The sequence below is a fragment of the Bison bison genome, unplaced genomic scaffold, assembly GCF_000754665.1.
Source record: "Bison bison bison isolate TAMUID 2011002044 unplaced genomic scaffold, Bison_UMD1.0 scf7180017864341, whole genome shotgun sequence".
NCBI classification, from domain to species: domain Eukaryota; kingdom Metazoa; phylum Chordata; class Mammalia; order Artiodactyla; family Bovidae; genus Bison; species Bison bison.
The window spans coordinates 6,361,866-6,383,467 of NW_011494913.1; the positions used below are offsets into that span (position 1 = coordinate 6,361,866).

Here is a 21,602-nt window from a genome sequence, read left to right on the forward strand (position 1 = left end):
GCCCGGGCGTAGAGCCTCATTCACTAACCCTGGGAGGGACGGACTGCGCCCCCTCCTCGGTGCCTCCCGGCACCATGCCCCCTCTGCCGCTGACTGCTTCTGCAGCTCCTGCTCTGACAGCCTCCCGAACCAGGCCCTATCCAGACGCCTGCCTTCCCTCTTCCACCGGCACCCTACCAGCCTCAGGATGAGCCGTTCTGATTCCGGCTTCGTTCACTTTCCCACCACCGGAAAGCTGCCGTCAGGTGCTTCCGGCTTCCGGGACGTACGCTGTCGCAAACCGGAAGTGTGAGGTTTAGCGAGCACCGGCGCCCGGAAGGTCAGTGTGTGAAGGAGCCGGTGCTACGCGGGTCTCCCCGCTGTTACCGAGGAGCGACGGCCGAGCAGACTATCTCGGCCTGAGGCGGCGGGGAGAAGCAGACGGGCAGTTTGCTGCGACATCATGGAGGGCGGCGGGGGTAGTGGCAACAAAACCACTGGGGGGTTGGCCGGCTTTTTCGGAGCCGGCGGAGCAGGCTACTCGCACGCGGATTTGGCTGGAGTCCCGCGTAAGTATCAGGCCTGGTCTGCGAGCATTTCTCACTGGTTCTTGCCACCACCCCACATTTGCGGTGTGTCCTGTTCTCTCTCTCTCTCTTATTATTATTACTATTGCTGCGGCCGCAAGCTTCAGTACCAGTAGTGGGGCTAGTGTGTCTGCACGGCCGCATTTTCCAACACTGAACGAGTGTTTGGAGCCGTGGATCCGGAGAAGCTCTCTGTGGCTGACTTGGATCCAGGAGATACTGCATGTTTTTTCCTTTTATATTCAGGCTTCTTGCCTTACCTTTCCTCCCACATATCGAGGCCATAGGTAACTTTTTAACACAAAGTCACATATTCTAAACCACGAAGTAGTAGCCTTCAGAGCAAAACACTCTATAATAATGCATACAGGGGAGAAAGAAATATGCGTCGAGACAAGTGGAGAAACTTGGAGGAGAACTGAACTTTTTTATAGATATGAAAAAGAAGCCAAGAAGGAATCTGGGGAAGGGAAACATTGAAGTTACAGGGTGCCGAGGCACGAACACCCTGCCTGCGCCCTCTCCTAAATACCACGAATGTGTATTCCAGATCTTTGGAACTTTCTAACTGTGGGTATTCACCTGGATGAGTAAAACGTGGATTTAAAGATAGTGGGAAGTTGGTGAAGGCTAAGAGCTTTATAAAACTTTTATCTTGAGACTCTTTCGACTTTTTCTTTAGGTATTTTATGCTCAAAAACAAAAACGGCTTTTAAAGTTCCTAGTGTCACCTGTGTTAAAACTGAATCTAGAACATAGTCTGCATGTAATAAGGTATAGGACATGGCTAGTTCACGCGCTTCAGAGCGCAAAGGGCCCTGCCTTGATGTGAAAGGCATTCTTACGTTAGGACTTGAAGGCGAATTAAGAGACCAAGGACTAAACACTATTCATTGAGTACTTGAGATGGAGTTTTCTGGGTGCAGGACTGCAGCAGTTATATTTTTTTAAATGACTGATGTTTTCACAGAGCTTCCATTCCATTGAAGTGAGCCAAGTAAATTGTGGGCCAAGTAAGAAAGTGTTTCAGTTAGTGGTAAGTGTGTAAAGACAAATAGGATTTTAAGATTGGTGATGGGAGCTGCTGCTAAGTTGCTTCAGTCGTGTCCAATTCTGTGCGACCCCATAGATGGCAGCCCACCAAGCTCCCCTGTCACTGGGATTCTCCAGGCAAAAACACTGGAGTGGGTTGCCATTTCCTTCCCCAAATGGGAGCTGAAGCCCTTTAAAAATGGCCTAGGAAAAACTACTCAGGGTTGTTGACATTTGAGCTGTGACCTGAGTACCATTCAGATGTCTGAGGGGAGGTAAGTGTTTAAGGAACAGCTGTTAGGCCATTGTGTCTACAATCTACAGGGGAGGTGGTGAGGCTGGAGATACTGAGATTAGAGGGGAAGGAATGGCAGCTAATGAAGTGTTTTATAACGAGTTTGGACTTAGTTACAAGTGTAAATGGAAGCCATTTAGATTGATTTCCTTTTCTGAAAAAAAATCACTTTAATTACCCTTTAGAAAATGAATTGGAAAGACTGGAGCAAGTAAGGAGTCCAATTAGGTAGTGATTGAACTAGGATGGTAGCGATAAAGATGGTGAGTAACAATTCAAGATAGATACTGGATATAGAACTAATAGGACTTTGAATTGATGAAAAGACCAGAGTCCTGGGTAATGGATAGATTTGAGAACAATCATCTGAGATACAGAGGATCCAAAGATTAAATTTAAAATGTGAGGAAGTTGATTTTTCCTTGATAGATTTTTCTGTCTTCAAAGGTAGTGGAATTCAAGTCTGGCCCTCGGAGAGCCCCCATTTTCCTTTGCCCTGACCCCCATCCTTCTGGTGATGACAGAATTCTCTATTATGTAAATCAACTTTGTCAGCAACTGTTAACACTTAGATCTGAAGGAATTGCCTTAAAATATTTATACACAACACATAACCCCAATGATTTTTTTTTTCCCTTCATGAATTGATTTGTCTCTTGTCATTCTTTGCAATGTGTATAGTCCCTGGTGGCTCAGACAGTGAAGAATCTGCATGCAATGCAGGAGACCCAGGTTTGATCCCTGGGTCAGGAAGATCCCCTGGAGAAGGGAATGGCACCTCCCTCCAGTATTCTTGCCTGGAGAATTCATGGACAGAGGAGCCTGGCGGGCTACAGTCCATTGTATAACAAATAGACGGACACGACTGAGCAGCTAACACACACACACACACAATTATCAGGTATTTTTGTAGTAAAGTCGAAGGAAGTCCCAGGGACGGTGGAGCCTGATGGGCTGCCATCTATGGGGTTGCAGAGTCGGACACGACTGAAGCGACTAAGCAGCAGCAGAAGGAAATCAGCTCTCTAGATGAACTGGGCTGTGCTTCCTGCTACTTCAGTTATTTGGTCCCTGTTACTGCCTGTCCTGATGTGAGAGCCTGAAACACCAGTGCAGGATTGAGGACGCCAGGAGGAGTCAGCCCCTAAACTGCCAGACGGAAGGAGAAGACAAGGAAAGTGGGAGAAAAATTTGCGTGCATTGTAGATCAGAATTGCAGAACACATTGAAGAGTCAAGAGCAAAATTAATGCTAAATGAAATAACTAAATTTTTATTGCAATATATTGCTTTGTTTTCTCTCTAGTAACTGGTATGAACCCTCTGTCTCCTTATTTAAATGTGGATCCACGGTATCTCGTACAGGTAAGAATTTTCTTAGTCTGGTGCTCTACGTTAGCATTTAAAAAAACAACCGCAGATACCTTGACTTAATCTGTGATCTGTGCTTCTAGAGGCGTCAAGTCTCTAGCTGTCATTCACCCTTTTTACCCCCACAAACTCCGGATTTGCCTTGCATCTCTTCCTGACATTAGCTGATTAAAGGATTGGGGGTTTGCTTGGTTTTTTGTTTTGGTTTTTCTTTTTTTTTTTTAAGGTTGTGATAAAATTAACAGAATTTACCGTCTCTCACTGTACTGTTGAGTGGTTGCATTCCTGATACTGTATAGCTATTACCACCTACCAGTTCCATGCTTTTCATGTTGTAAAGCTGAAACTCTGTACCCATTAAACAGTAACTCCTTTTTCCATCCTCCTCCCAGTTCCTGACAACCACCCTTCTGCTTTCTGTCTTATGATTTTTGAATACTCTGAGTACCTCAAATAAGTGGAATCATACAGTATTTATTTTTGTGTGACTGATTTAGTTCATTTAGCATAATGCCCTCAAGGCTCATATGTATTGTAGCATGTGTCAGAATCTCCTTCCTTTTCAAGGCTGCATAATACCCACTTTGCTTATCCATTCACGTGTCCTATGGACACTTGCATTGCTTCCATGTTTTAGTTGTGGGGAATCGTGCCACTGTGAATTTCGGTGTATAAATACCTTTTCTAGATCCTCATTTCAGTTCTTTTGATTATGTATCCAGAAGTAGAACTGTCCTGTCACATGGCAATCATATTTTAAATCTTTTGAGAAACGGCTACACTGTTCTCCACTGCAGCTGTATCGTTTACATTCCTACCAACAGTGCACAAGGGCTCCAGTTTCTCCACATCTCACCAACAGTTTTAGTATCTGGAATTTTTTGAGAATCATTACTAAATGACTGTGGAGTGGTGACTTCCTGTAGTTTGATTTTTGCGTCTCCCTGATGATTAGGGATGTTGAGCAACTTTTCATGCACTTACTGGCTGATTGTGTGTCTTTGGAAGAATCTCTGTTCAACTTCTTTGACCAACTTTGAATCAGTTCATTTGATTTAGGTTGTATTTAGCCGTTCTCTGTATATTCTGAGTATTAACCCCTTATAGATATATAACTTGCAAATATTTTCTCCCATTCTGTGGGTTGCCTTTTTCCTCTTGATGTTGTCTTTTGGTGCGTAAAAATTACGAAGGCCAATATTTGTGTTTTATCACTTGTTGCCTTTGGTGTCATATCCAAGAAATCATGGCTAAATGTGTTATTACAAAGCTTTTTCCCCAGTGTTTTCTTCTAAGAGTTTTACAGTTTTGGGTCTTCCGTTTAAGTCTTTGATCCATTTTGAGTTAATTTTTGTATGTGGTGTTAGGTAAAGATCCAACTTCAGTCTTTTTCATATGGCTATCCAGTTTTTACAGTACCGTTTGCTCAAAAGACTGTCTTTTCCCCATGTAATGGCCTTAACATTCTAGCCAAAAATCATTTGACCATATGTGCAAAGGTTGATTTCTGGACTCTCTATTCTGTTCTTTGATCTGCATGTCCGTATGTATGCTAGTACCGCACCAGCATACATTCAAGCTTATTGATGATTGCAGCTTTGGTAAGTTTTGAAATCAGCAGGTGTGAGTCCTTCAGGATTGTTATTCATTTTTCAAGATTGTTTTGATTCTTTGGAGTTTGTTCAAATTCCGTATGACCTTTGAAATGGGTTCCTCTGTTTCTGCAAAAATGTCAGTTCCTGTTTTGATAGGAATTATTGAATTTGTAGATTGTTTTGGGTAATATTGACATCTTAGCAATATTAAGGCTGATTCATAAATATGGGATATGTTTTCATTTCTTTCTGTCTTTTTAAATTACTTCCAGCAAGTTTTACAGCTTTCCTTGCACAAGACTTTTACCTCCTTGGTTAAATTAATTCCTAAGTGTTTTTATTGTTTTTGATTCTGTTGTAAGTGGAAGTGTTTTCATGATCTCCTTCTTGGGTGGTTTATTGTTTGTAGACACGCATCTGCTCTTTTGTTGACTTTGTATCCTGTTACTTTGCTGAATTTATTTATTAGTTATAACAGGGTTTTGTGCAGTCTTTAGAATTTTCTAACATATAAGATCATCTATGAAAAAAACTTTTACTTCTTTCTTTCTAATTTGGGTGCCTTTTCATTCTTCTTTCCTAATTGCTCTGGCTAGAAATCCTAATACTGTGTTGAATAGAAGTGACCAAAAAAAAAAGCATCTTTGCCTTGTTCCCGTGCATTAGAGGAAGACCTTTCAGTCTGTCACCGTTGAGTGTGGTATTTGCTGTGAGTTGTTCATGTATGCCTTTTATTATGTTGGGGTAGTTTCCTTTTATTCCTAGTTTGTTGAGGTTTTGTCCCTGAAAGTATGTTGTATTTTGTGGAGTATTATTTCTGCATCAGTTGAGATGGTCGTGGGCTTTCCCCCTTCATTCTGTTAATGTGGTTTATTACACTGATGAGTTTTCATTTGTTAGGACATCCTGCATCCCAGGAATAAGTGCCACGTGGTCATGATGTGTAGCCCTTTGAATATGCTGCTGGCTTTGGTTTCCTAGAATTTAGTTTTAAGATTTTGCATCAGTGTTCATAGGCGATTTTGGTCTGTAGTTTTTTGTAGTGTCTTTGTCTGGCTTTGGTATGATCATACTTGCCTCACACACAGAGTCATGAAATGTTCCAAGTATTTCCTGCACTTCAGGTTTTTGGAAAAGTTTGAGGATTGGTGTTAGGGTTTTGGAGTTTTTTGTTTTTTTCCATCTGCACTCCACGGCTTCCCCGTCCGGAGATTGAACCCAGCCCGTGGCAGTGAAAGTCTGGAATCCTAACCACTAGGCCACCAGGGAACCCCTGGATTGGGGGTTAGTTCTTTAAATGTTTGATAAAACATAACCAGTGAAGCCATCAGGTCCAGGGTTTTTCTTTGTTGTGAGATTTTTTTTTTAAATTAGTGATTCAGTCTTCTTACTCGTCTCGTTTTTTTCTGTTTCTTGGTGAGTTTTGTATTTCTAGGAATTTGTACATTTCATCAAGGACATTCAGTTTGTTGGCATACAGTTGTTAATGACAGTTTCTTATAATCCTTTTAAATTCTTTAGAATCAGTAGTGATATCCTCACATGCATTTCTGATTTCAGTAATTTATTTCATTTATCTCTGCTCTAATCTTTTATTATGGGGTCTTCCCTGATGGCTCAGCAGTAGAGAATCTGCCTGGCAGTGCAAGAGATGCGAGTCCAATCCCTGGGTTAGGAAGATCCCCTGGAGAAGGAAATGGCAATCCACTCCAGTATTCTTGCCTGGGAAATCCAAGGACAGAGGAGCCTGGTGGGCCAAAGTCCATAGGATCACAAAGGTTCGGACGTGACTGAGTGACTGACACTTTGCTTAATGTATTTTGATGGTCTGTTACTAGATAAGTAAATGTTTATAATTGTATTTTCTTGCTGTGTTGAAACTTTATTGATGTAATATCATTCTTTGTTTCTTACAAACTTTTTATTTTCTAATTGTAATACAGCCACCCTGCTCTTTTGGTTGTTATTTGCAAGGAATATCTTTTTCCATCCTTTCACTTTCAATCTTTTTGTGTCTTTGGAAGTAAAGTGAATCTGTTGTAGGCGCCATATGTATAAATGGATCACATTTCTGAGTGCATTGCGCTAATCTCTGTCTTTTGTCTAGAGAGTTGAATACACTTTAAGTGGTTACTGCTAAGGAGAGATTTTTGGTGTTTTGCTCTTCATTTTCTGTAACCTAACTTTTTTGTCTCTCCTTTCTTACATTAATAACTTCTTTTGTGTTTGATTTTTTTGTAGGGAATTGTTTAAATTCCTGTCTCATAACCTTTTTTTTAGTATACTCTATAGCAGTTTTCTAAAGTTATAGCACTAATTAGAACTTATACCAGTTTAACTTCACTAACATACAAAAACACTGCTCCTTTACCGACTGTCCCTGCCCCTCAATCGTTGATGTCACAGAATCGTATCTTTATACATCATGTGCTTAAAAACATGGTCTAATAACTCTTTTAAATCCTTTACAATTTTAAGTTATGCAGAAATACAAAGGTGGAGTCCAGAGCACGCCTACAGTAGTGCTTTCTAACTGTCCGTCTCTCTGCTGTGTCACACTCTGCCCTTCCTCGGGCCATGAGCTCCTGCCTGCGTCCTCTCGGCGCACTTTGCTGGACTCCCTTCATCGTGTCTTGCAGGGCAGGTCCAGTGGTCACAAACTCGCTCAGCTTTTATTTTTCTGGGAATTTTTTATCTCCTTTATTTTTGAAGGACAGGTTTATATATCAGCCCACTTGCTAGTGGCCTCCAAAGTTTCTCTTGAGAAACTGACTGATCATCTTATTGAGGATCCTTATATGTAAGTTGCTTCTCTCCTGCTACATTCAAGAATCTCTCTCTGTAGCTTTCAAAACTTTTGATTTTAATACATCCCAGTACGGGTCTCTTTGGATGTATCTTACTTGGTGTTTATTGAGTTTCTTGAATGTTCACTTGCATCTCTTTTATCAAATTTGGAAGTTTTCGGCCATTGTTTCTTCAAACATTCTCCTTCTGTGACTCTCACAGTCTGTATTTTCGTCTGCTTTGTGATATCACACAGATCGTTTAGGCTCTCTTCACTTCTATCCAGTTATATTTCCTCCTGATCCTAAGACTCAATAATTTCTATTGTTTTATAGTTGGGGATTGTCTATTCTACCTGCTCACATCTTTGAATCCATTTAGTGAATTTACCAGCTGCTGTTCTTTTCAGTTTCAGAACTTACTCTGGGTTTCTTTCTAGGTTTTCTTTCTGTTTCCCTTTTGTTCATACATTGTTTTGACTTTCTCCACATCTGCCTTAGGTCTTGGAGCATCTTTATGACGATCATTTTAGAGTCACTTAGATCTGGCTTTCCTTTTAAAGCCTGCTCAGTCTACTCTCAGGTGTTTTTTAGGGACATTTCTGTTGATTTTTTTTTTTTTTCCATTGAATGGCCCATACTTTCCTATTGCTTTGTATGCCTTGTGATTTTTTGTTGTTGTTGAAAACCAGACATTTCTAATAATGTGGTTAAGTCTGGAGATCAGACTCTCCTGCCTTCCCTGAGGGTTGCCTTTATTTGGTTATTGTTTGGGTTTTAATCATACAGGCTGCCTTTGTGTTGAGGGCCAGCCTGGAGTATAAGCTTAAGCTCTTCTCAGTCCTTTTCAGAGCCTACACTTTTTTCCTGGACGTGTGTTGTCTCTTTCTGATTTTTCCTTTGGATAAAATTGCTTTTGAATGTTCTAGTCTTTAACGTCTAGTTCATGAAGGAGGAAACAGTAAGAGGAGCAGCTCCCAGCTTTTCCTCAAAACCCTGGGAGTAAGAGGGGTCGGGAGGGTACATCAGCAGTGACTGCTTGCTTCGTGTATGTACTTCGCGACCAGGACCAGAGACCAGAGCCCAGAGCACCGATTAAGATTTACATGTAAAGCAGCAAGTAATTAGCTTTTGAACCCCATAAAAATATTGTGTGAGAAGTTACAAAATTATAAGAGATCATTAACGTGGGAATCTTTTTAATCTTAAACCAAATCAGTACATCTGAAAAAAAAAATTCTTTACTACCTGAGTTTATTTTATTAGATCAGGTTATTGTTATTCAAAAGCCTATGGAAATAAGAGTGGTCCGATGAATACAAACATTTGAAATTAGGGATTATACATTTTAAGGTTTATATTAGCCTCAGTTTTTTGTTGTTTGTTTTTGTGGGGTTTTGATTTTTTGTTTGGGTTTGTTTTTATTTTTTTCTTTTGGAGAAGTTGCTGATTCAATACAAATAAAGTTGCAAAAAAAGAAAAACTCAGTTTACAACATTAAAAGGGCTTCCCAGGTGGCACTAAGGGTAAAGAATCCACCTGCCAATTCAGGACACGCCAGAGGGTTAGGAAGATCCCCTGGAGGAGGGCATGGCAACCGACTCCAGTATTCTTGCCTGGAGAATGCCACAGACAGAGGAGCCTGGCTGGCTACAGTCCATGGGTCGCAGAGAGTCAGACATGACTGAGCTACTTAACGCGCACACACACAGCATCAAAGAGTGATTGTTAGGTGTCTCAGGAGCGCAGGGTTGACGCGTTACTGAAGAGTGAGTCAGTCACGCCGTGCACTTGCACCTGCTGATGTCGATTATGACCATCTTTTTTTCCCCCCATTTGTATTAGGATCCATTTCTGGATCATAAATAATTATCATATTGTTTACCTCATCATGTTAAATATAGCATTCCTAAAAACCTTAAACAAGAAGCACAATTTAAAACTAAGTCATTACTTGAAAAGTCAGGAAGCACTCAGAATTTACAAATATATGTTAAATATATGTTTAATATATTTAGACATAGAATCTATTCAGGTTTGCTTATCCTTTCTCAGCAGACCATTTCTGTGTGATGAGAGGATATGCGCTTATTTATTTGTACAATTTCTGGTAAGAATTTATGCACAAGCCATCAGAGCTAGTGCAGAGGCAGTTTTCCTCATCATGAATGCATTTAGCAAAGGCCAGTGTTTGCCAAAGCGATGTTTATTTGTTGGCATTTTTTGTTAAGGGTGTGTGCTATGGTTCAGAAGCTTATTTTAGCTATTTTTATATGAAAAGCTTGGCAGAAATGTAAATGTATTTGTTCTTCATAAAAGTATTGATTGCAAAATCAATCCTGTTGTGCTCTTACAGTGATGCTTCTCAACCTAGGATTCTTGTGTGATCTTCAGGGCAGGGAGCTCATACCAAGTTTTGTGTATGCATTTACCTGAAGTAGGGTAGCTTTCCTTCTAGTAGCTTTCCAAGATTATAAAGGAATATATGCCCTCCAAACAGTTAAGAACTGTTAAAGTGGTGTTTTTCCCTTGTGTAAGTGATCCAGTCTATTGTACTTCTCTAGTTTCTGCTCATTTTTTATGATCATTTGGTCTTACATATAGTAAAATGGTGGTTGATAAATAGTATTCATAGCTGCAGAATGAGTTCTCCTTCCAGACTGGTTTTTTGTTACCTCTCATAGCTTTCAGTTTGCCTTTCTATAGAGATGGCACTCTTAAATTGTCAAATTTATCATGAGGGCAAATTACATATAATCTATCAAACTTACATTGAGAAGCTAAATTCTGAGCAAGAATTTCTCCTAAGAACTAATGAGCATAACTGTATATGTTATGTATTTCATTTCACTTTGGTTTATATGTTGCTTTTGTTGCAGAAAGTTTTATCTTTGTTTGACGAAGTATAGTGGAGTTTTACTTAATTTACGTTTTACGTTCTGTGAAAAACTCCTTTGAAAAATTAAACACTTTGCAAGTATAATACGTGTGTTGAGGGGAGCTGAACTTGATTTTCATTATTATCCCTGTAGGATACAGATGAGTTTATTTTACCAACTGGAGCTAATAAAACCCGGGGCAGATTTGAACTGGCCTTCTTTACCATTGGAGGATGTTGTATGACAGGTTGGTATTTATATGTGGTTTTTAAATGAAGTGTCCTAAATCCAGGTAGTCAAAAGTGCTTAAAATCCAAGGCAATTAAAATAATAGCTTCAGGGTGGTTTTTAAAAAAAAAATCATTATTTACATTTTTTCTTATTAAATAAAAATGAAAAAGAATCAAGTATAATTGCTCTTTAATATAAAGCTGAGTATTTGAATGAATTATTACTGTGATTTGCCAGGGGCTGCATTTGGGGCAATGAATGGTCTACGGCTAGGATTGAAGGAAACCCAGAACATGGCCTGGTCCAAACCAAGAAACGTACAGTAAGTCTCATGTAACGACACACTGATGCTTGAGTATTAATCTCTACTTTGTTGGCTTGATGAGCACAACCTTGAGATTACAATATTTAGAGTACTGTATAATTTTTGGTCAATTTTTTTGCTGGTGTTTTCCCTTTATTCATTATAAAAGGAATTTAGGAATCAAGGTGCTGTGTCTAAGCTTTTAGGAGTGATTTTTGAATCCGTGTCCATCAGCTGGGGCTATTCCAACCTAACTGCTCAGCTACACCTGTTCTATTTTGCAGGCCTATATTACATGCTTTTCAAATTGTTGAATTACTAGTACATTATTTGGATTGTTCAGGGCTGTGCAAAACCATAGGACGTGGTAAGTGAAGAAATAAGAAGCACATAAGAGTAATTACTAAATCTACTGTCATTTGATTGAATTTCTCATTGACTTCATCCTCCATTTCTGAAATGCAAAGGTGCAGAAAATTTCCATGAAATTCCTAGAACTTACAGATGGTTCTGAAAGGAGTAAGATAGTCTTATCTTAGGAAACTGAAGTTTGTAGAGAAGGGAAAGTGCAAATAAAAAACTCAGAAAGTGTACATAATGTGTATCTTCACCCTGCTTAAGAAATAAACATGACCAGTTCCTTTTGCTGTTCCTTAAATAATATGTTATTTAGCTTTTTTAAAAAAGCGTATTTTATGCTTCATATGAGCGGAAGGACACAGTATGTGTTTTTCTGTGTCTTTCTTTAAGCTCCATGTTTCTTAGCCAGCAGATGGCAGCAGGTGTGTTAGAATTAGGTCTTGGGAACCTGAAGGCCTGTCAAACTTTTCACCGTCCTGTTACTGTGTGGATCACTGCCCTTGCTTTACAAGCTCAGATCCTTGAATATTTTTGTATTTATATTCGTAATATTCAGTCTTTACTCCAGTTTTGTTTTGTTTTTACTTTTTGTATTATGGATAGTTTTGAATATATACAAAAGTAGGCAAAATAGTACAGTGAACAGCTATGAACCATAACCCAAGTTCAACAGCCATTAACCAGCAGGACCAATTGTGTCCCATCTCTTTCTTCCCTCCCATATTATTTTGAAACAAATCCCCAGCATCATATTATTAAATAACAATTGGAAGGTCTCTTAGAAAAGATAACCTTTGTTTCTTAAAACCATCATAGTTATTAAATTTTTGAGAGAGTTGAATTAGTTTGCTTTTTTAAAGTCAGATTTTTAAAATCTTATACATCATTTTCTTTTATATACTCATTCTGATTTTTTTTAGACAGAGATAGCATTTAAAACATGGAAAGATAATCAGGTTTCAGGCCAGAAAAGATCTATATAGTTTCAAAGCCCAGATTCATTACTTATTGGGATCTTGGGTAAGTTTCCCTCTTTCTGCCTTTAACCTATTGAGAGATGATTACAATGAGAAGTAAGTAAGGACCCAGTAAATGAAAGTATGTTGCCCAATCATGTTCCAAAGAACTTGGCCACTTTGCAGTGCCACCAGCAATACAGTAATGAAAATTCATAGTTTAGAAGCTTATCACAAATGAAAATTAAGTGCTAAACTTAACATATTAGTAAATATGTAGCAATTAACTAACAATATTTGTAATCATTACTAATTTTTTAAATAATCCTTTAGAAGTAATACAAAGTTTTGTTATTATTGAGCATTAATGTAAATGGGTTCTTTACTGCTTGTTACTGTAATTCCGTGGTTCCCAGCAGTAGTCAGCTGCCGGGACAGCCATTCCTGTGACAGCGTTACACTGCTGGGAGAGGAACGCTCTGCCCTCTCCTCCAGTTGCCTTCGCCGCTGTTCTGGTGGCGTCCGGTGCTGGTGAGGGCAGGGCTGTGCTCCCCTGAGAGTGTGCTAAGCGCGCACCCTGGCTGCTTAGTGCTGGTGTGGGAGCAGACACAGAGCACTTTCTTCAGGTTTCTAATGAGGTGGCTTTTTCCTTCTCTGAGTATCTGTCTTTTATTTTGCTTTGTATTCCATAGTATTCCACACTTTGATTCTTCTTAATATTCTAAGAATGTACTACCCGCCACACAAACCCTAAGAAACTAATTATAAGCTAGCTCGTCTGTTATAATGTCTTTTTCTTTTTAACATAGATCGGTTTCTGTAAACTTTTTTGTAAAATACATTCCGGGATATCATTCAGACCTTTTATATATTTAATAATTTTATGTATTTAGTAATTAGAATTTTCTTTACACATTGCCCTAAAACATTGGGAGTTTTTAACCTAACCTTCATTTATGTAAAGTAAAAGCAATCCTTATTGAATTCTAAGGAGGTGTTAAGTTTTAAAATTAAAAAAGTAAAATTAAGAAAGCTTTGGATATTGTGTTTATATATTTAAAATTGATGCTATATGGTTTTTCTAAATACTAAAGAAATAACTGGTTCTAAATACAGATTCTTTCTCTTTCTGCCCTGGTAGGATCTTGAACATGGTGACTAGGCAAGGGGCACTTTGGGCTAATACCCTAGGTTCCCTGGGTAAGTAGATAGCTCACTTTATAATAAATCATCATCATTACAAAGAAAGAATGTACATGTATCATGAACAATTTGATGAACTAAAATTCTGGTGCTGGGATGTTCATAATTATGTTTAAATCCACTCTGGTGAGTAGTGTAAATACTACTTAGGAAAAGATCATAAACTATTGATATATAGCAAAATACTGCCATGTACTAATACCATTCTGAATATACTCTTTGCTAAATATTTTAAACACTACATACTCTCCTATCCCATCAAGACACCAAATAAAATCATATTTTAACTCACTGAAATCCAGATAGTTTAGCGCCAAGGCAAATATTTTTGTGTGTTAGGAAAAGTTCAAGGTTCTATCGTAGATATGAGGAGGAATCCAGCCCTCCTGATATGTTTTCCTAATAGCCCATTCATCATCCTGTTTACCTAATGAGATTTCTCAGACTAATTGCCTGAGTTGCAACAGGGCCTTTGTAGATATTGGAAATACTTGGCAGTTCTAAGGAAGCTATAATTTAGTAGCACTTAGGAACAAATGCTTTCATACTGTAGTGTTTATGAATGATTGACTCTTTTGATTATTCGTGACTCATATAAGAAGCTCACTTATGACACTTATGCCCCCAAGTTTTCTGTATCTGAAAGTCTTTTAACTGGTGGCAGATTAAGTAAGAGAATGTGGGTAGCTTATCAAAAGATAAGAAAAGCCTCTTGTGTGACAGAGGTCCTAGCCTTGTCACAGGCTTTGGAAGCAGTTTGCATTTGGGATCCTAGTAAATGGCTACTTCCATGTGCTGCTTGTGCCCCCAAAGCCCCCCCCCCTCGCAGCCACCCTCCTTTGTACCGGTGCTTGGGAGACTGCCTGCATACCTTGAGTGAGCCCCTGGACGTGCTCAGTTTAGTTAACGTTCCAGAAGTATCGATTCTGAGCAAGCTGGAATGGTCAGTTACCCTGGATGCTTTCCTTATAATGTGATCAGTTATGATGTTTTGCTCAAGTTTAGTTTCAGTTAAATAAATTGAAACTGGAAAAAGAGCTTTTGTAGAAGTATAAAAACTTACAGCAGAGGAGTTGTGAGGCCAACAAGTTTGCTGTAATATTGAGAAAGGGCAGGAGAAGAGGTAATGCATTCGTGGCTATTTGGTCTTTAGAGGCATAACAGAATGGCGATTTAGGGGAAACGCTTGTTAAACTAAATAGTGCTATTGTTAGAGTTTTCACATGTGCAGAAACTAAATCTCAATTGTCTTGAAGTATTTTTCTTAGAAATGCATGTGTTTTGCTTTTGTTTCTAAATTCTAAGTACAGCTGTTAACAAATAAATGGAAGTGAAAAAGATATTCTTCCTGGGTCTCCGCAGTGTTACTTGCCATAAATAGCTAATAAATTTCTTTTCTTTCCAAACATTTTCTTTGCCTATCATGTGCCTGCTCTACATGTTAGTGAACGAGCTCTTCCTGCATTTTGAGTGCATAGTATTCTGTTATGTGGACAGTCTCTGAATCAGTCTCCTTTTGAAAGTCATTTGATTTGTTGCTAGACGTTCGTTATTACAAACAGCGCTCCAGTGATCACTGTTTACATGTCTCATGATGTCTGGAGAATCCGTTTATCTGAATACGATTGCCATACTGACTTTCAGTTCACTTTTTATTCCTGATCAGCTCCATTTCCCTTGTAGCTTTGCTTTATAGTGCATTTGGTGTCATCATTGAGAAAACAAGAGGCGCAGAAGATGACCTTAACACAGTAGCAGCTGGAACCATGACAGGCATGTTGTATAAATGTACAGGTAGGTACCACTAAATGGTGAAATCGTCTCTCAATATAGTTGAAGTATGCTTTTTGGCCATACTGTAGTTTTTAAAAGAATTTTTTTTTGGTAGTATAGTGTTCTTTGATATCTCACGGTTTGTGATTTTATTTTTTAATTTTCATAAAATACACATAAAATTGACCATCCAAACTATTTAAATGTACAGTTCAATTATGTTAAGTCTATTAGCATTATTATGCAACTCCAGAACTTCTCTTCGTCTTATAAAACTGAAACTCTGCCCACTAAACAACAACTCTGTCTTTCCCCCTTCTGCATCCCCTGGCAACCACCAGTCTACTTCTGTCTGTGAATTTGATTCCTTGAGGTCCCTCATAGAAGTGGAGTGTTTTTCTTTTAGTGACTGGCTTATTTCATTTAGCATAACGTTCTCAACAGTACAGCATGTATCAGAATGTCCTTCCTTTTTAAGGCTGAATAACTCCATCCTACATGTACACCACATTGTCATTCATCTGTCAGTGGACACTTGGGCTGCTTCTGCCTTTGGCTACGGTGCATGATGCTGTTATGAACAGGGGAGGAGTAAATCCTAAGAGTTGAATCAAAATTACTTGGATGAAGATCAAATATCAGATTGTCCCTTAAGATGGAAAAGAGATGAACATGTGCTGAGTTATGGTTCTATTCTCAGTAGTAACCACTTAATATATAACTTGTTAAACTGTGAAGTGATAATCACACACCCCAGTTCACAGATGAGCACATTGTTGAGATGTTCTTTTTCGGAAGATCATAAAGCTAGTGACAGCCCCGGGTCTCTCTCACATTCCTGCTTTCGCCTGCATTTACACCATAACTGTACGCCATACCTGCCTGTTTGCGTTCTGTACTCAAGCCTCTGGAAAGTCCTTTTGTTTGATTGCTTTATTATGCTTCAGACACTAAGTAATTTTTGTTCTTATGTAATTCCTCCATCACAAACATCAAGTAGCATTTTTTGCCTCATTTTTACTAGAAATGAGAGAGAAGTCTCTCTTACAGGATTATAAAATCTAAAATTTCATGGTATATCTGAAAGCAAGAGGCTTTTTTAATATTGAAAATGGATAACATTTGGAATTACATCCCTAAGAACTCATAAGACTTGCAACATGTGCATGTTCTTACACACATCAACAGAGCTCCTGGGTACAGTAAGACAGTAAACATCTTTTATATACATGAAAACATGGGCATAGAAAAACCTTGTTAAAAACCTGAAAATACTTTCACACTGAAAATCTTTGGGGTCAGACAAAGGAGTTTAAAACCTTAATTGGCACCACAGGGGTGGCATTCAGCCAGCAAGTGTTTAATCAGCCCAAACTGTGTTTATGAAAGATCAAAGTAAAATTTAAGGAACAGGAGATTTCGCACAAAAATCTGGAAATTTTAGCTTCTTTTGCAAAAATGGAAGACACAGGCCTCACGTTGTATATGGTCGCAAACGGCAGGAGCTGAGTTGGGGAGCTGCTACCCCAGTGGGTGGACACTGAAGCTCCAGCTCAGTGCTCACCAGTCCCTGTTTTCTTACTCAGCGTCAGCCATTACAGCATTTCCTGTGTTGGGGGCAGCCTTAAGTATAAGAATGGACTGAATCACCACCTCGTTTAAGACACATTACACATATTTTAAAGATACAAAGGGGAAGGCTGAATACTTGGGATTATCACAGGAAAAAAAATGAGAACTTAGTTTTCTGTGTCCAGGACTTCCTTGCAGGAATAGCATCTTTAACCCAGCCTGGGACATCTCCAACATAAATTATGGAAAAGAATGCTCATGGCTCAGAAGAGAAAAAGCAAAAATATTAATTCTTTGTCAGGTGACAAGTAGGTTTCATTTTTTCAGATTTCAGTTTCCATTGCAATGTGGAACACAGGAGAGGTAAGTAATCTGCTGACCCAGAATCCCAACATTGGTTCCTAGTTCCTGGCTGCCTAGTTTAACTCAGCACATCAAAATTGCTGACAGAGGCAAAGCAGTGTCTTGTATTGATTTCTGGTTTAGACTCCACTTAAGACAAAGCACAGAATTTTGTGTGGCAGGAATTTATTTAAAAACTCCCAGATTCAAGGATTTGGAAAACAGTTTAGGTACTTCTTTAGTCTAGAGTCAGCCTAAACCATTAAGGAAAGAAGATGGATGATGGTAGCCCAGTGTCAGTATACTTAATGCTACTGAAGTGTACACTTAATAATGGTAAATTTTATGGTATGTGTATTTTATCACATTTTTAAAGAGAATTTTTTAAAAACAAGTTAAATAGTGCAGAAATTTGTTGAGTTTGTAAGCTGTCTCAGTGTGTAGGTAAGGCCGTTCCTCTAAAACAAGGGCAACAGACTCCTGCTGGCCAGATGCCTGTCTCTTCACAGTTTGCAGACTAAGAATGTATTTTACATTTTAAAATAGTTAACATTTTACATGGTTATATAAGTATCTACAATATGTAGGATCGAAACAGCAAGATAAACATTCTTTAGAAACATGCAGGTAAAAAGTGCAGTTATTTTCCAGCCATTTCAAGAAAAATGTGCCGACCCCTGTGCTAAAGTAATTGTCAGTTCAGTGTGTTAGCTCTGCCAGTAATCAGCTCTATACCAAATAAACTAGGCACTTAAATATCCTGGGCCTCATTTCCCAGGTTTAGAAGAGATGACATTTGCCCTTTTTGGAAGAATTGTATACGGATCCAAAAGATAGAAGATAAAATTGTGACACATAAGCCTCATGTTTGTTTTGCTTAAGAGAGATTACCCATTGGCCTCGTTTGGTTCACTGTGCTCAGAGCAAGTGTATTTGCTAATCAGCTTCCTGTACTTAGTTGGCCGAAGGTTGTTTTGTTACAGAAAGCCTGAAGCCAAGGCTTTTAAACTCTTTAACAGATTAACCAGCTGGAAAACCCTGACATTATTGGAAAGAGTTAAAACTAAAACGTAATAAAAGGCTATCCTTGAGTCAGGCTTCCCTGGTGGCTCAGCTGGTAAAGAATTCTCCTGCAGCGCAGGAGACCTAGGTTCAATCCCTGGGTTGGGAAGATCCCCTGGAGAAGGGAAAGGCTACCCACTCCAGTATTCTGGCCTGGAGAATTCCATGGACTTTATAGTCCACAGGGTCGCAAAGAGTTGGACATGACTGAGCAACTTTCACTTTCCCTGAGTCAGGATTACTGTGATTATTAGAAAATCATACACTGCCTGTTTGGTATCTTCTTGCTAGAAACAGTTGCTCAGTTGTGCTAGAAACAATTTTTTCTTAGCCTTCAGAGAAGGCTAGTACAAAAGGCTAGTGCAAAACGATATTTTGTACTAAAGTCGTTTCATTTTGGTATGAAAGTAGAAGGCATTCTAGGGGATAAATTGTTGAGACACTTAATATGCCACTGATGTCCCAAAGTTCTTAAATCTTTATCGTGTACAGTTTACACTGGAGAGTCTTCTGTTTTTGTAACCTGCTTAAAGAACATTCATTACACTCAAAAAGTTTAGCTCTAATAACTGAACCATAGTGATGCTGTTCCAGATGGCATTTATTTTTCCTGGGTTTCATAGCTTATTTTTTCCATTTCTAGAAATTTGGTCTAAAGTTCACTGTCAGCCCATTTTTCAGCCACATTGAATACAGTTGCAAATTCAACTATCATGCCTAATCTTAAGTGTGGCAAAATACAGAGAGATAAGATAGACTTGAAGGAGATATCTCCCATTTTCTGTGATTAATTTTTACGTTTTTCATCCCCCTTCCTACATATTTGATGGCTGTTTATAGGTGATGCCCGCAGTTTCTGTTTGAGAGAGATAATTAGGGTACTTCAGAGTTGAAGCCTAAGCCAGTCAGCTATCTAAAGTCTTCAGGCTAGAGAGGCTCCTAGAGGGAGGAACCCTTTAGTCTATCACCTGAAGCCATCTGGCAGGACGTGCATTGCAGAAATGGTTGGTCTGAAGTGTTCTAACTCAGCAGCATCACTGAATTTCATGGAATGCATTGGAGTGTAGCTAAAGGGCTTCTAATAAGGTATATCTTAACCATTGGACCTCTGCTTTCCTAACACATGACTTGCAGCAAATACTCCATAGATAAATACAGACTACCTGAAGTTTGTTATCCCTACTTATTTGTGAAACTGTTAAGAGAACATCAAGTATTTCTTAAAAGCTTCTTTTACTAGATTTGGTGACTATTTTTAGGTAACTGGTTGAAACATTGTTTTTGCATTTCAAATGAAATACCTATTCCATAATCTTTTTCCACGTGAAAAAATTCTTTTGTTAAGCAAAAATAGTTCAGTCTAATCCTAATCCTGGAATGTTTTTCAACTAGTACCACGATGCCTGGAGCTTCCCAGGTGGCTCAGTGGTAAAGAATCTGCCTGCCAAGCAGGAGGCACGGGTTTATCTGTGGGTCAGGAAGAGCCCCTGGAGAAGGAAACGGCAACCCACTCCAGTATTCTTGCCTGGAGAATCCCATGGACAGAGGAGCCTGGCGGGCTGCAGTCCTTGTGGTCGCAGCAGAGTCAGACACGACTGAGTGACTGAACGATAACATGCTCGTGCTAAGTTACGTCTTTGCTCGTTAGTGGGAGATTTTCTGAAGCATCAGAATAGGGACAGGTAATGGGAGAGTTAGTGCTTCATCAGCACCCAACTCAGAACTTGATCACAGCCATCTTATCTCCCACCACTGTCCTGAGTCTTCAAAGTTAATATTTAGAGGACCTGTGCAGAGTCTGAAGCCTGTTAATACTGTTTCCAAAGAGGGTATCGCCTTGTTTACATACCGCCCTAAATCAGTTGACCGTGCCGGTGAAGTTCTAAAAATTAGGACTAGCAGGGAATTACTGATCTGCTTGGGATTTCAATAAGAAGCATAAGGTCTTGTCCAAAAATGTCCTGGGATCAAGTCAGATTGAGAAAAGTCAAAAAACCTTGCTGATAACTGTGAAATTAAAAGTGAAAAAAGGTTGTTACTATGGATACATAGTTTACATATAAGCAGGTGATTTAGGGGGAATCTGTTTCTACTGAATTTCAGTCTTGGTTTATTATTTTCAGACCTTATTCTCCTGCTTGGGACGAAATCTTCATAAATACGAAGAGTGCGTCTCAGCTTTACGAACCTCTGTCGCCCTCTGATGGGACAGTGTGCAGCACAAGTCTGTAACGGTATTTTCTCTTTCCTCTCCCAGGTGGTCTTCGAGGGGCAGCACGAGGTGGTCTAGCAGGACTGACGCTTACAGGCCTCTATGCTCTATATAATAACTGGGAGCACATGAAAGGCTCTGTGCTCCAACAGTCACTCTGAAGATTCTGCTAGTTTACAAACGGAGGACACTTTAGTAGTCACCCTGATCAATTTATAAGTCAGTCTGAAGGCATTTACTCTTTTATCTACAACTCATTTGAAAAACTAGAGATTCCAGCTTGCTGTGATGAAGATCATGGATGGTTGACCAGGACTGGCACTCCTTCCAGCCATTACTGAGTTGAAGACAAAACACCCTTTGGCGGCTGAGTAATGTGGTTCTCTTAAGAAGATCTCGCACCTGTTTTTGCTCCTACCCACTTCTGGAAAACCACCTAATCCCAGAATTCAGGTCTGCTTGTCAATATTGTATCGGCCACATTTGTTCATTTAATGATCCAAGACTGTAACATTGCTCTGTATTCCCAATAAAGGGTGAAAATAGAACTGAAGTCCTTACTCCAACATTAACATAATGGGTGTTTCTCCAAAGTCGCTCTTGACTGACTTATCTCTGCTCCCACAGGGCAAAGGATGTTTCATGTTTGTGATGAAGTGAAGGGCTACTGGCAGCATTAGCAACTAGGTTAAAATTTTTCTCCAACAGAGTTGACACTAAACCACCTCCAGGTGTTTCAGGCTATTACACCACTAGTGTCCTGTGCCAGAGCAGCATTGACTCAGCCTCGCGGGGACGCCGGGAGGGACGGCACAGACTCAAGCTGAGAGTTTCTGAGGAAGCCCTGGGAAAGCTAAGGGAAGGAAGGGTTAACTCAGCCTCGCGGGGACGCCGGGAGGGACGGCACAGACTCGAGCTGAGAGTTTCTGAGGAAGCCCTGGGAAGCTAAGGGAAAGAAGGGTTAACTCAGCCTCGCGGGGACGCCGGGAGAGACGGCACAGACTCGAGCTGAGAGTTTCTGAGGAAGCCCTGGGAAAGCTAAAGGAAGGAAGGACAAGTTACTT

The 21,602-nt window shown here is 39.5% G+C and overlaps 2 protein-coding genes across 2 annotated transcripts in view; one reads left to right on the plus strand and one right to left on the minus strand.

Annotated features, from left to right (window-relative positions):
• PARG (poly (ADP-ribose) glycohydrolase) overlaps positions 1-441 on the minus strand; it is a 111,802-nt gene extending 111,361 nt beyond the window's left edge. The window contains exon 1 of the mRNA XM_010854515.1: positions 367-441. Within this exon, the coding sequence (XP_010852817.1) occupies positions 367-441 (75 nt within the window). The remainder of the gene's footprint in view (positions 1-366) is intronic.
• On the plus strand, positions 295-21,104 carry LOC104999017 (mitochondrial import inner membrane translocase subunit Tim23). The gene is made up of 7 exons (XM_010854449.1): positions 295-548; positions 3,199-3,257; positions 10,677-10,770; positions 10,992-11,076; positions 13,516-13,574; positions 15,261-15,371; positions 20,584-21,104. Exons 1-7 carry the CDS (start codon positions 443-445, stop codon positions 20,697-20,699), a joined length of 630 nt encoding a protein of 209 aa, XP_010852751.1. The 5' UTR covers positions 295-442; the 3' UTR covers positions 20,700-21,104.
• The last annotated feature ends 498 nt before the right edge of the window (positions 21,105-21,602 follow it).